Source organism: Agelaius tricolor, unplaced genomic scaffold, assembly GCF_023055355.1.
Source record: "Agelaius tricolor isolate 1412-34295 unplaced genomic scaffold, bAgeTri1.0.p SCAF_19, whole genome shotgun sequence".
NCBI classification, from domain to species: Eukaryota; Metazoa; Chordata; class Aves; order Passeriformes; family Icteridae; genus Agelaius; species Agelaius tricolor.
Genome location: NW_027269279.1, coordinates 13,909,035 through 13,922,056, shown reverse-complemented (window position 1 = coordinate 13,922,056; position 13,022 = coordinate 13,909,035). Strand labels below are relative to the sequence as shown.

The following is a 13,022-nucleotide window of genomic DNA, read 5'->3' as shown; positions in this document are numbered from 1 at the left end:
GGAAAATGTAAACGCCCTCCCTCTGAATTGTTCTAATTTTGAATTTAAGAGGGCTCTCAGCAAAGATATGGGAGCAGCAATAACAGTTCTTTATTAGGGAAGAAAGTAAAAATAAAATAAAGATGCAATAATACAAAACAACACTGGCAGAGTCCCAATAGGAGCTGACCCCCTGTGTGTCAGGGTGGTGGCACAGCCCCATCCCATGGTGGCTCAGCCCTCCTGCAGTGCCAGCTGTGGTTCTGTCAGAGCAGTGATCCTGTAGAAGGGTGGAGTTTTCCTCTGAAGGTCCAGGGGTTGGGTAGATGGGCCTGGTCTTCCTCAGAATGCAGTGGGAAAGGGCTGCTCCTCTGGCAATGCAGGGCAGCAGAAAGCTGCTCCTCTGGGAATGCAGTGGGCAAAGGCTGCTGTGCTGTCCCAAAGCTCAGATTGGATCCAGGTAGGAATGCTTGGCTCCTCCCCTGGGCAGAGCATCTCCCCATGGGATGATGGAATTGGATCAGCACTGCAGGGACACTCAGTGGCCATGGACAGCAGAGATCTCCTGCAGGGAGGATTGGCTGTGGGAGAGATAAAGAAAAAACTGCCCCAAGAACAGCAGAGAACTGCCCCATCAGACAGGAATAGAACACACACCCCCACTTCCAGCCTAAGACACCTGGCCCTGCCCTGGCTCCTGGGAGGATGAGCCTCTTTTCAGTACCCCACCCCAAGGCTCAGCATTGTGCTGCTGCTCTCACTGGAACCCAGAATAAATGTCCTCAGTCAGGAGAGGAGAATGGCTCTGGCCAGTGCCTCCCTGGCCACTCAGCCTCTCCCTGGGGTGGATGTGAAGGTACAGGTGCTCTGGGCTGTGCCATATCAGGAGTTTTTGTGTTTTGGTGAAGATGATGGAAAATCCCCAAAGGAAGGGCTGGAGAAGCTTTATCCTGAGGGTATCTGGCTGAGAGAGCAGCCAGCACCACTGGAGGGGTGTCCAAGTACACAGCATGATTTTTTTTAATCTTCTGGCAACCTTACCTGGATTTCACCAGGAGGCAGGGATGAGGTAACAGTCAGTTTGGAGTCTTTTGCTCTGCCAGGAATTAGGAGGATTTGCTTAACCCCTGCATTGCTCAGCTCCCAAAAGATGGAAAAACTTAAATATATGTTTTGGCACTCAGGCAGCATTTGCTGAATTCTGTGTTTTTTCTCAAAAGCACAGGAGGCCCTTGAGAATTTTGTGTTTCTGCTGGAAGGGGCAGAGTGTGTGTTTTACCCCCTGGTCTCTGAGGTATTTGATTGTTTCTAACTGACAATTCTCAGGGAAAGAAATAAAGAGCCTAAGACGGATGTTTGGCCTGAGAAATTAAGTCCAAACAGTCCAAACATGGCAAAGAGCAGTAACCAAAAGCAAGATCTCACCAGAGGAAGTGCCAGACAGCTTTGACTATAAGTAGCACATCATAAAACAGAGGAACAGCATTGTCTCATCTGCAGGCTGGAGGGGAGTAGGTTGTATTTGTTTGGAAAATGTCCCCATATCTCAGACTTCCTGGGAATCTGCTTCTGGGGAGTGCAGAGGCAGCAAGGATAGATTTGTACCTCTGTTCTCTGGCTCTAGGCTGATCTTGAAGGGGTTTGGTGCAACAAGAACTAGGAGGATGCCTGGCAGGTGCTCACAGCTGCATCAGAACAGATGTCTGGCTCGTTTGTGTGTGCCCTTGGCACAGAGGAACAAGCAATAGTCAAGATCTGCAGGGAGTGGAGATCAAAGCTCTGCTGGTGTTAGGACTGAGGGGTGGCTGTGCTGGAGACAAGAGTGCAGCCACTAACCCTTCAGCTGGAGCCTTTCACCACCACAGCTGGACCCCAGGGCTGAGGTTTGTGGCGTCTGAAGGAACCCAGAGGGGATTTAATGAGTTCCCCACCCAACCTGTAGCATGCAGTGCACTCCTGAGGGCAAGCTCATGGTTTTCTTACTGTGTTGTTGTGACCTACCCTTAAGGAGAACTTCTCTGGGCCTCTGCACTTGCAGAGTAGCTGAAGCACCCTGTCCATGAGTGTACTGGGGCAGGCAGTGCCTGTTCTCCACAAGGGCTCTGTGCATCCAGACTTTCAGCCAGAAGATCCTTCCCTGTGTAGATCAATGGGAGCCTGACCCCATCACTTGGCTTTGGGGCGTTCCATGGCCCCACTCCCCACACTCAGGGGAGCTCCTTCATGCCCACAGTGTGTCTGTGGCAGGGCAGGAGCCCTGGCCTGGCCTGGCCCTGCTGGGCTGTGCAGTCACCACCTCCTGTTCTCTCCTAGCCTTCCGTGCCCTGCTGCAGATCCGGGCAGTGAGGAAGAAGCCGGGGGCTCTGTCACCAGTGTCCTTCAGCCCTGTCCTGGCACAGAGTGTGGACCATGATGAGCACTCTGTAAGTACCTCTGGCCCCTGTACAAAGCCTGCCTGCTGCTCTCAGCCTCAGCAAGCAGCTGCTGGGTGCATGAGTTGCTTGGGCTGATGGCTGGGACCTCAGGAGGTTTGGTCACACCTTTCACTGAGGGCTTCCCAAGCAGTGCTGCCTTTTCTTATCAACACAACTGGATTAGAGGAAACAAACCCACAGAAATCTCAGGTTTCTTGTTGCCTGGCCCAACAGAAAAGTGGCAAACTCTGGGCATGACAGGGTGGGAGCTGTGAAAACAGGGCAGAGGGGTTCCAGTTTGACTTGCACACACATCTCTGTGGCAGCACACAGATAAAATACCCTTGGCACTGGGGTTCCCAGCATGGGAGTAGAAAGGCCTCCTTGTGGCAGCTTCCCTGGGTGTCTTGGCATGCATCTGAGGGAGTGTGGGATGGGAAGTGTTGTGCTGGTGGCCTCAGGGCCCAGTTGCATGTCCCAGTGTGGGAAGGGCAGCTGCTCTCTGCCTGAGCAGTGCTGTTGCACATCTGGCTCTGGTGAGACACCAAGATTAGAATGAAGAGAAGGACAAGTGTATCTAGATCATCCTACAGGCTTGCATGGGAACAGATACTGTCACAGAAAAAGGTTGGGTTTATCCATCTGCCCTCTGCTGCCTCCAGCTGGGGCTGAGGAATAGGGGGGTGAAGGCCTGAGGGTTGTGAAGCAGAGCGTGGTGTGTGGAGGACACGGGTGCTGTCACCTGCAGCGAGGTGAGGAGATGCTGTGTGTCTCTTCCTGTCACTTAACCTCAAGAAACAACTTCTTTAAAACATGGTTTTCTCTTGACAGCACCCCTTTAAACCCCTTAAGGTGAGCTCTGTCTCCCTGCCCAGCAGGAAGCCTAGGAGGGAAGTAAGAACAGTAAGTGGACTTGGCTGGTTGCACTTGGCAGCTCTGTGCCAGCAGTGTCACCTGCACGTGGCAGTGTCACCACGAGGGCTTGCTGACACGCTGGGTTTGGCCTGTGCCCCTGCCAGGCTGTGACACTCCACGTCCCTCACATTGGCAGTGAGATGCTCACACCCTGCACAGATGATCACTGACATCCCTGGTTTGCCTGTGGAGGAACGAGCCAGAAGGAAGCAGCTTGGCACAGGGCTCTGATGCTGACTCTCAGGGACTGTCCCCTGGCTGATTTATGGTTCCTGGCCAAGATGTTTTCACAGCTTCATAGGACTGTGGGCAAGCTGCAGTCCCCACAGCTCACCCAAAAGCTTCCTTGCACTTACCTCATCCCCTTGGCAGTTTGGTGTGGGCACATCTTGGTGTGGTTTGTGGTGCTGGCATGTAGAGGTGCAGCTGGAGCTGGTCTTGCATTCAGGCTGGTTTGCTTTTACAGGAACAGGAAGGATGGAGCTTGTCTTGGCTGGGGAGCCTCTGAGTGGGTTTGGCAGTGTGTAACTGGAGTGCTGTGCTGGGGACAGCATGAATGGCAATTGTGGGGCTCCAGGAGCTGGGAAGGGGAAACCTGAGGGAGCCTCCAGGCCAGGCAGGCTGTTTGTGCCCTCTTTGTTTACTCCCATCAAATGCAGCCATGGCTGTCATCTCTATCAAGGACGTTGCAGTTTTCTTTTGCTCAAGCCAGCTCAGATGCTCAGCCTTGTAGGAACATGACTTGCTGGGCTTGAGGGTCTGCAGAAAACCTGGTGCTGGTTCAGGTTTGAACCCATTCTGGCTTGACCTGGCTCTCTGCAAGGCTCCCACAGGCACTGGCAGTGTTCCTGGGGTCATGGTGTGAGTGTCCCTCAAGGGAGTGGTGTCCCAGTGAGGGTGTCCTAGCCATTGGTGGGAAATCCTCCTCCAGCCTCTGAGCTGTGCTGTGCAACCTGAACTTTTACCACAGCAACAGGCAGCCTTTGAGCCCTCAGGGCCTGCTCTGCACAGCCAGGAGAAAAAGCCCCAAACAGGAATCCAGGGGGGGTTTGTCTCCCTGACTTTTCTCTACACAGAATAGCACAGCTGGGCTGCTGTCTGCAGATGAAAAGTTTTTGGAGATGGCTTTTGGCCCCACCACCTACAGCTGGCAGCAGCTGGGAACCCATTCCTTGTTTAGCTGAGCTGTTTATCTTCAAAGCTCATAACCCTCACAGAACCAGTCCTGGGATGTGGGTTGGGGATTGACCCCACTCATTCTTCCCTCCCCATCAGACCCAACTCCTCCTGTGAGCACAGGTGAGTCAGTTCAGCTCTCAGCTCTCACCAAACAGGGGCTGTGTTGGACCAGGCTGCTGGGCAGGTTCAGCTGCACGTGTGACTGGGACATGGGACACACAAGCTGTGGAGGTTCATGGCCAGCCTTAGCAGCATGGTGCCATCCTCTGTACAACTTAGAACCACCTCCTTGAGGACACAGGGCTGAAACATCTCAATTTAATGTAGCCTCAACTGTGGGAGTGTCACCTCTTGATTTGCATCAGACTGGGCTGAGCTGCCTGTGGCCTCCTGGGCTGCAGCATAAACCCCATTTTTCTCTGGGTCCACAGGGTCTTTATGATCAGGAGGATTTTTGGAGTTAAACCTGTGTTGATTTGCAAGGGTCCCTTTGAGAGGCAGCTTTGTGATTAACAGAGGGAATGGGAATTGGTGTGGTTTTCCTTCCTCCTTACAAGGTCAGTGGTTCTGTGATCCCTTTCCTGCCTTTTAGCAGAGGTGAATGTGCATGGAGCCAGTGTTAGCAGCTGAGAGCACATGGGAGAAGTGGGGTAGGCTTCAAGAACCATCTCTCAGCTGGTGCACACATGCTCCCCTCCTTCAGCTCTGCCTTGGTGACACTGGTGGTGCTGTGAAACAGCTGCATGTTCCATGGCTGGGAGCACAAGTGGGATGTTCATTGAGCTGGAAAGGTCTCTGAACCACTGGAAGAGCTTTCGGGGAAAAAAAAAATCCAAACATATTTTATAGAAGCTTTTTAGGAGCCTGCTGCCTCACCCTCCTTGCCCAGCTCTTGAAAGCACATCAGGGGGATGCCCAATCTCTCAAGCACTGCTCTGGGAACTTGCCTGGAGCATCACCAGCATTCCCTGAGGGGATTTTGTGGCTGTCCAGGGAAGGAGCCGAGGTGGCTGTGGGGATGGGCTGCCTGGGGGGCAGGGGGCTTTCCATCCTGGTGGTATTTCCCTAACATCTCCCCTGTTTCTCACGTGCAGAGCTCTGACAACATCCCTGCAGGCTACGAGCCCATCTCGCTGCTGGAGGCGCTGAACGGGCTGCGCTCCGTGTCGCCCTCGCTGCCCTCGGCCCCTCTCTACGACGAGATCTCCTACTCGGGGGTGGTGGATGGGATGGCCCCTGCCAGCCGCCCCCTCGGGGCCATGGACAGAGCCCTGGAGGGTGCCCACCAAAAGGGCAAGCGCAGCAAGTCTCCAGACAGGTCAGCAGGGCACGGGGTCACTCCTCTTGCAGGCCCTGAGGTTTGGTGGCCACACGCGCTGGGAGCCAGGAGAGGGCTCTGGCTGGTCCTGTCACTGCTAGCACAGCTAACTCAGAGTTTTAGGAGGACAGCAGGTACTTGTGCCAGGGAGGGAATGGGGACATTGTCCCTGTGTTCAGCCTGAGGTTACAGCTCGTGTGTCCTGAGGGCTGGCTCTGTCACCGAAAGAAAGAGGAGTTTTAACAAGGAGAATTTAATCGTAGAATCACAAAATGGTTTGCATTGGGAAGGGCCATAAAGCTCATCTCATTGCATCTCCCCACTGTGGACAGACAACTTCCACTATCCCAGGCTCCAAGCTCTCTCCAGCTTGGCCTTGGACACTTCCAGGGATGGAGCAGCCACAGCTTCTCTGGGCAATCTGTGCCAGGGCCTCACCACCCCCAGAGTAAAGACTTCAGATGGAAATGTCTCCTTTCCAATGCACTTAGTTCTAGAATTTACATTTGATGTCCAAACCTCATTGGATTTCAGCTTTCCATGGGGCTCCTCAGGAGCAAAGGAATGGGGGGTGACCTGGATTTCAGAGCACAAAGTGCTGAATGGAGATCCTGTAGTTCTTGTCTGAAGGCTCCTGTTGGCCCTGTGATGGAGAGGTTAGGTGAGGATATGGGGCTGCTCAGATCAGACTGGGTTTGCTCCTGGCACTCCTCACTGTGCTCCAGCCCAGATTTTCACCTGGGAAGGGGGCCCTGAAAGTGTGAGAAGCAGTGTGGGACCTGGGCTCTTGTTGCTGTGCTGGAGTTTGGCACTCTTGGCTCTGTCCCACCCTGCTGCTGCTGTTCTCTGTGTGGCCAGTACTGGAGGCCCTGGTGAATTCAGCTCCCCAGTCTGAGCTCCTGCTCATGAGAGTTGGCTTGTGCTGCCCCCATGTCCTCCAGGCCCCAGGGTGCTGGGAACTCCCTGCAAATGGAGTTTCTCTTGCTGCAGCACACTACGGTCTCCCTCATCCCCAATCCACGAGGAGGATGAGGAGAAGCTCTCCGAGGACTCCGACTCGCAGGCGGTGCTGAGCGGGGGTGAGCTGGTCCTGAGGGAGACCAGCTCTCCAGAGGTAAGATGTGCTCTGCTGGGGGGGCTTCTGAGCCCCAGCTCTTCTGGGGGGCTTCTGGGACATGGAAGTGCCTCCTGAAGAACCATTGCCCCGAGCCAAGAGTATTGGCTGCTTTGTTTACCCCTAAGGCTCCATGGGGAAGGATGTAGCCACTCCCTGTGCTCCTGACACCTCTTGGGGAGTGGAAAACCACTCAGATGGAGCCATGGCAGAGCTCACCTTCTCCAGCATCCTGGGCAAGCCCAGCAGTGTTTGGGGCAGGGTGGGAGCTGGGCATTAGGAGCTTCCAGTGCCCACTGCTGGTAAGACCCCTCCATCCCAGCCTGTGGTGCTACAGCACTGGGGCAGCCCCCTGCTCCTGCTGTGGAACCAGCCCTGGCCCCGAGCACAGCTCCCTGGAGGAAGCCAGAGCAGAAGAATGACACAGCAAAGGCTCCAGCTGCAGAAATAACCTGTGCTGTCCCTCCTTACAGAGCGTGGCAGGAGAAGAGATGGAGGAGGCCTCATCGGTGCAGCAGGGTAGGTGTGGGTGCAGCCAGACCTCAGCTCGGTGTTCAGTGCTGTTGTGGTGGGACAGGGACAACTGGGGAATGAACAAATGAGTTCAGAAACATCCAGCCCCCTAAGTCCATCTCTGAGGCTCTGTTCTTCACCAGGGAAGGGTGCCAGGGTCTTTTCTTGGAGGTGAGGGAGTGAAATCCAGAGGTCTCCCTGGTTTATTTGCTAAGCATCCCACCTTGCTCTGAGCTTTACTCGAGTAGAGCTTTCCATGCTATGAGCTCTCCTTGCACTGTGGAGAACACCACTGGGGTCCTGGGGACAGCACATCCACGGTACTGGGCACACAGGATGGGTCTCTGGTGCTCAGTCAGCACCCAGACAGGAGTGGTGGGCACGGTTTGGGCCATGAGGCTGCACATGAGGAGGTGGCCCTGTGGCACTGTGACCCGGGCCAATGTCACCAGCACTCCTGGCACATCAGTGGGGCTGGGGGGGGCCTGGGGAGCTTCCTCACATCAAGATCTGGACCCACCCTGGCTGTGAGCGCCCTGGCCCGTGCTGGGGGCTGAGGGGCCGCGCTCTGGGCTGGTTCCAGGTAGCCGCCCGCCCTCGGTGGAAGATGTGCTGCAGGACGGCGGCTGCGAGAGCCGGAGCCTGACGCGCTCCGAGAGCGACGCCCCGGTCGATGTTTTCCTGCCAGGTAACGGCCGCGCCGTTGGGGCCGGGGCTGCCCCCAGGGCCGGGGGTCTGTGCAGCTGTGTCCCACAGCCCTGGCACGGGACTGGAACGGGTCTGGAACGCTCCTGCACCAACAGTGGGCTGGGTGGGTGGTGGGCAAGGGGGGCTTACACAGAGGTGACTTGGCCCCCTTCTCACTCCTCCTCCTCCCTCACCCTCGTGTCTCTGTCCTTCCCCTCCTTTCTTCTCTTTGGGCCACAGCTGCTCCCAGCACAGCTCTGTGTGACAAAGGCCTCCTGTGTGCTCCCGAGTGTGCTCCTGCTTTGGGGTGAGGGAGGGGAGCAGTCTGGGCCAGCAGCTGGGGGCTGGGGCAGTGTTGTCACGGCAGGGAGGGTCCCAGGGTGCCGTGGGACCCTGCGCTGGCCTCACCTCTGACTGTTGTCGTTGCAGCCTGTTTTCTTCCGTAGAGTTGCAGTCTGTTCTGAGTTACCTCTCTAATGTCTCCTTCCCTCTCTGTCTGCCTTCCTCCCTCCTGTCTTGGGCAGCACTTGGTCCTGATTCCTGCTCTGTTGGTATAGAGGAGTAAGCTGGTACGTCTTCTCGTTCTTCTTATGCATCCCTGTTGTGTGGGGCAACAGGGCCCTCCTGGGAGTGCTGGCAGAGAGCAGGGACGGGGCTGGTTCTGGCCATCGGGGCAGGGAAGGAGGGGCAGCAAACCAGCCAGGCTGCACTGCTGCCTCTGCCCTCGCTACCTTCCCATTCCTGGCACAGCATTCCTGCTGCCCCTGAGTGCCAGGACACCAGGCTGGGCAGCAGAAACCTCTCCCCACTGCTGAGCGAGGGCCCTGCTGCCTCCTGTGCACCACCAACATCCAGGCCCTGCTGGCTTCTCCCAGGCTGTGGCAGTGTCCCCCCTCAGTGTCCTGTGTCACTCAGCCTGCACCTGAGGGGATGAGCGGTTGGCTCCAGCCCTATCTCCTGTGCTCAGTGTAGGGTGGGAGGGATGCTGAGCCCCGACAGGGCTCCCATTGCTGGGACTGAACTCCCTGTCCTCACCCAGGGTCGTCCGACTTCACCAAGACGCTCCCCGTCCGCGGCACCGGCAGCCCCACGCAGCCCCTTCTCTTCGAGCAGACCCGTCTGCACCTGGAGGACGAGCAGAGCCTTTCGTGAGCGGGGCCGGGCCCTGCCCGTGCCGCCGGGCCCGCCGGGCTCTCCGGGACGCAGCGCGGGGTGTCTGTGGCACGGACACGGTTTCGGCACAGCCTGTGCATGTTTCCTGGCGGTGGGTAGGGGCTGGTGTCGTGTTTGTCCGTGGGAGGTGTCTGTGGGGCCGGGGCGGGGTTTTTGGTCCGAGTCGGCTGATGAAGGACACTACGATGTATATTTTGTACTTACCGAGCACAGCCCTTTGCTGTCACTGCCCTGTACATAGCTGTGGCCCTCCCTGCCTTGCCGGGCCGCAGGGCTCCGCGGCAGCGGGGGAATGCGGGGGTCAGCCCCGGCCCGGCCCGAGGCAGTCACGGGGGGGACGGGGGGGTCCAGCCCCGCCCCGGCCCGTTCGGGGTGACCCCCACGCCCCCCGTTCCCGCAGAGCCCGGCGCTGCCCACGCCGTGTGCCTTGTTCTGCTTCTGCGGGGGGTCCCGGGGCACGTCCCCCCCCCCTCCCCGTCTATGTTTGTAGTAATAAACCCGTGGAGCAGCCACGCGAGTCCGTGTGCACCGGGGGCACAGGGGGGGAGCGGGAGGGAGAAGCGCGGCTCCGGCCGGGGGGCGGGGCCGGGGGGCGGGGCTAATGGGCAGGGGGCGGGAATTGGGGCGGGGCCAAGGTGGGGGGAGGTCTCGTTCGTTCCCGTTCCCGCCCCCGCCTCCTTCCCGGCATGCCCTTCGGCGCCCCTCCTTCCCCCCGCGCTTCGCTGCGATTGGCCGCGCGCGCCACCGGCCCCCGCGCGCGGCGCTGCCCTAATAAGGCGAGCGGCGCGCGCAGCCCGCCCGCCCCTCATTGACGGCCCGCCGCCTGCCCCGCCTCTGGCGCGCGCGGCGATTGGCAGGAGCCGCCGAGAGCCCATTGGCTCTGCGGCGCGCGGCGCGCTCCCATTGGCCGAAGCGAGCGGCGGTCCCGCCCCCGCGGCGTCGTGGGCGCGGCGCGTGCGCGGAGCGGGCGGCGGTGGCGCGAGGCGATGGCGGCCGTGGGGACGATGGCGGCCATGGGCCCGCTGCCCGCCATGGGCGCGCTGCCGCCCCTGCCCACTCTCGGCGTGCCCGGCGTGCCCGAGCTGAAACCGCTGACGCGCTACGAGGCGATGCGGCTCGGCCCGGGCTGGAGCCACTCCTGCCACGCCATGCTATACGCGCCCAACCCGGGCATGCTGTTCGGCCGCATCCCGCTGCGCTACGCCGTGCTGGTGAGGGGGGGGGCGAGGCCGGGCCGGGGCCGGGAGCAGGGCGGCGGCGGGCGGGCCCTCGGGCTGGGTCGGGGCCCACGGGGCTGGGTCGGGCCGCGGGCTCCGGGGGCGGCGGGCTGAGGGGCGGTGGCTCCGCGGTAGTTCCCGTTCAGGGCGGTAGAATCAGGCTGGGCCCGAGGGCTTGTGCGGCCGGGGCGCGGAGCCCCGACGGCCGGGCCGCTGTCGGTGAATGGTCCTGGATGCGCCGGAGCCGGTAGTGCCGCGACGGAGCGGCCGCGACGCCTCCCGCGCTCCTCCGAAGGCCTCCGTGACGCCCCCTCGCCCCCCGCCGGGGGCCGCGCCGTGCCCCATTAACACCCTGCGCCTCTATTGCAGATGCAGATGCGATTTGACGGACTGCTGGGCTTTCCCGGGGGGTTCGTGGATCGCCGTTACTGGTCCCTGGAGGACGGTCTGAATCGGGTGCTGGGCTTGGGTTTAGGCTGTGTGCGCCTGACGGAAGCTGACTATCTGTGCTCGCACCTGACAGAGGGGCCACATCGCGTGGTGGCACACTTCTACGCCAGGCAGCTCACCCTGGAGGAGCTGCACACCATCGAGATCAGCGCGGTGCATTCCCGAGACCACGGGATGGAGGTGGGACACCCGGGAGGGGTGTGCGAGCTCTCACTTAGCCCAGGGAAGGCGCCGCTTCCCTCCTGGGTCTGCCGGGCTGCCCTTGCCAGCCCGGCCGGGGAATGCACCGCAGGTAGAGCTGCCGGGGCAGGTGCCCGCACCGCCCGTGGCATCGGCGTTAGGGACCGTGGCCGGGGTCGTGCCGCAGGCTCCAGAGCGTAGCGAGCTTGAGCTCCAGCTTTTCCCGGTGTCCACCCACGCAGGGATGAGCCCCGTGTTACCGCTCGGCCTCAGGATGTGGGCGAGGGCCGTTTGCAGCTGGGGGGATCTCCCCCTGCCCCGGGCTGAGTGCCCCGGACTGGACCGTGACCTCGGTTGGTGATGTCGCTGTGACCCGAGTTCCTCCCCTGCGGGGGGCGCCTTCCTGCTCGCGGGCAGCCAGGTCCGGCTGGTGGCCGGGGCAGAGCGGGAGAGCCAGGGCCTCCCCCCGCGCCCCCGGGGCGCTCGGTGGGTCTCGGCAGCCGTGCGAGCTGCAGAGGCAGCGGGCTCGGGGTTGTGGCCTGGTAGAGGGGGACTCGTGGGTCAGCCGTGGTGTCCCCACGCAGGGCACGGCTGGAGGGGCAAGTGGGACTCCCCATAGTGGCCTGGGGCAGCGGGATCCCTCCAAAGGGGCAGCAGGGGGAGCAGAGCCAGGGCTGGGCTGAGGGGCTGGGCAGGGAGAGCAGGGCCCTGGGGGTTTGGGAAGGGGCAGTGAAGGGGCTCAGGGGGGCTGAGGGCAGCAAGGGCAGGGGCTGGTGTGGGAGGGAGGGGCAGGACCTGGCGCAGGGGCAGGGTGAGCCTGGGCCGAGGGCTGGCGGGCACTGGGTGCGGGTGTGGGGCAGAGGGGGTGCGGGGCAGGGGGGGCTGGTGCTGCTGTAGCCCCTGCTGAGCTGTGCCCGTGCTATTGCAGGTGATGGGCATGGTCCGCGTGCCCCTCTACACCCAGAAGGATCGCATGGGCGGGCTGCCCAACTTCCTGGCCAACTCCTTCGTAGGAACGGCCAAGTTCCAGCTCCTGTTTGCCCTGAAGATCCTGAACATGGTGCCGGAGGAGAAGCTGGCCGAGGCCGTGGCTGCCACGCAGAGGCCGAAGAAGGGGGCCCTCGACCACACCGGAGGGGCAGCAGGACACCACCACAAGGCGGGCAACGAGCTGGCTCGAGCGGGCAATGAGCTGGGAGAGAGGGCAGAGCACCCGGGCATGCTGCACGGGGGGGCTGAGCAGCACCTGGTGGGGCTGGAGGGCGAGGCTGAGGCGCTGGAGCAGCAGGTGGGGCTGGGTGACGAGCAGGGCGAGGGGATGGAGTGACGGCGCCATGGTGGTGCTCCATTAAAAGTGGGTGAGCTGAGAGACTTCTAACTTTGCGACCCGTGGCTGGCTGCAGTGGCTGCCCACGAGATCCCACTGCCCAGCCGGGAGGGGTTGGGTTTGTCTAAAGCAGGGAAAAGCGATTTTATTTTTATGGCCATTAAACTCTTAGCGAGCTTCCCAGATCAACCTGCACAGCCCCTGCAGAGAGTTCATGCGCTTACGTGAGGGCGCCAGAGCCTTAGAATAACGCTTTGATTTCAGGGACACACTGCTGCTGTCAGGTCCCCCTTTCATTTGTAAGGAACAAAACATCCAATTTTTTAAATGCCCCGTCTTGACTTGGACGTGGCTGTGTTGACACTGGGCACAGCTGAGGCCTGGGGCTTCTGGTCAAGCACCTCTGCCCATGTTAGTGGCCAGGGTGCTGGCACAATGGGGCAGCCGTGCCATGAATTCCCTCTGGGGCGTTGGGGATGCTCATATGGGTCCCTACCTGGAGATCTGTGGGAGCAGGAAAGTGGAATAAATGGCTTTGCTGAAAGTTTAACACTTG

The 13,022-nt window shown here is 60.1% G+C and overlaps 2 protein-coding genes across 6 annotated transcripts in view; both read left to right on the top strand.

The window, feature by feature from the left end:
• The window catches only part of MGRN1 (mahogunin ring finger 1), a 50,585-nt gene extending 40,783 nt beyond the window's left edge, over positions 1–9,802 (top strand). For 2 of the 5 annotated variants that reach the window (XM_071444407.1, XM_071444409.1), the window contains 7 exons: positions 2,293–2,402; positions 5,582–5,805; positions 6,796–6,919; positions 7,393–7,442; positions 8,020–8,120; positions 8,644–8,688; positions 9,159–9,802. In XM_071444407.1, the coding sequence (XP_071300508.1) occupies positions 2,293–2,402; positions 5,582–5,805; positions 6,796–6,919; positions 7,393–7,442; positions 8,020–8,120; positions 8,644–8,684 (650 nt within the window). In that variant the 3' untranslated portion in view covers positions 8,685–8,688; positions 9,159–9,802. Of the gene's footprint in view, positions 1–2,292; positions 2,403–5,581; positions 5,806–6,795; positions 6,920–7,392; positions 7,443–8,019; positions 8,121–8,548; positions 8,581–8,643; positions 8,689–9,158 lie in introns of those variants that run through there. The other 3 variants (XM_071444404.1, XM_071444406.1, XM_071444408.1) reach the window with 2 other exon arrangements.
• Positions 9,803–10,228: 426 nt separating this feature from the next.
• On the top strand, positions 10,229–13,016 carry NUDT16L1 (nudix hydrolase 16 like 1). Its single transcript, XM_071444410.1, has 3 exons — positions 10,229–10,503; positions 10,879–11,139; positions 12,068–13,016. The coding sequence occupies exons 1-3, from the start codon at positions 10,279–10,281 to the stop codon at positions 12,464–12,466; spliced, it is 885 nt and encodes a 294-aa protein (XP_071300511.1). The 5' UTR covers positions 10,229–10,278; the 3' UTR covers positions 12,467–13,016.
• Positions 13,017–13,022: the final 6 nt, after the last annotated feature.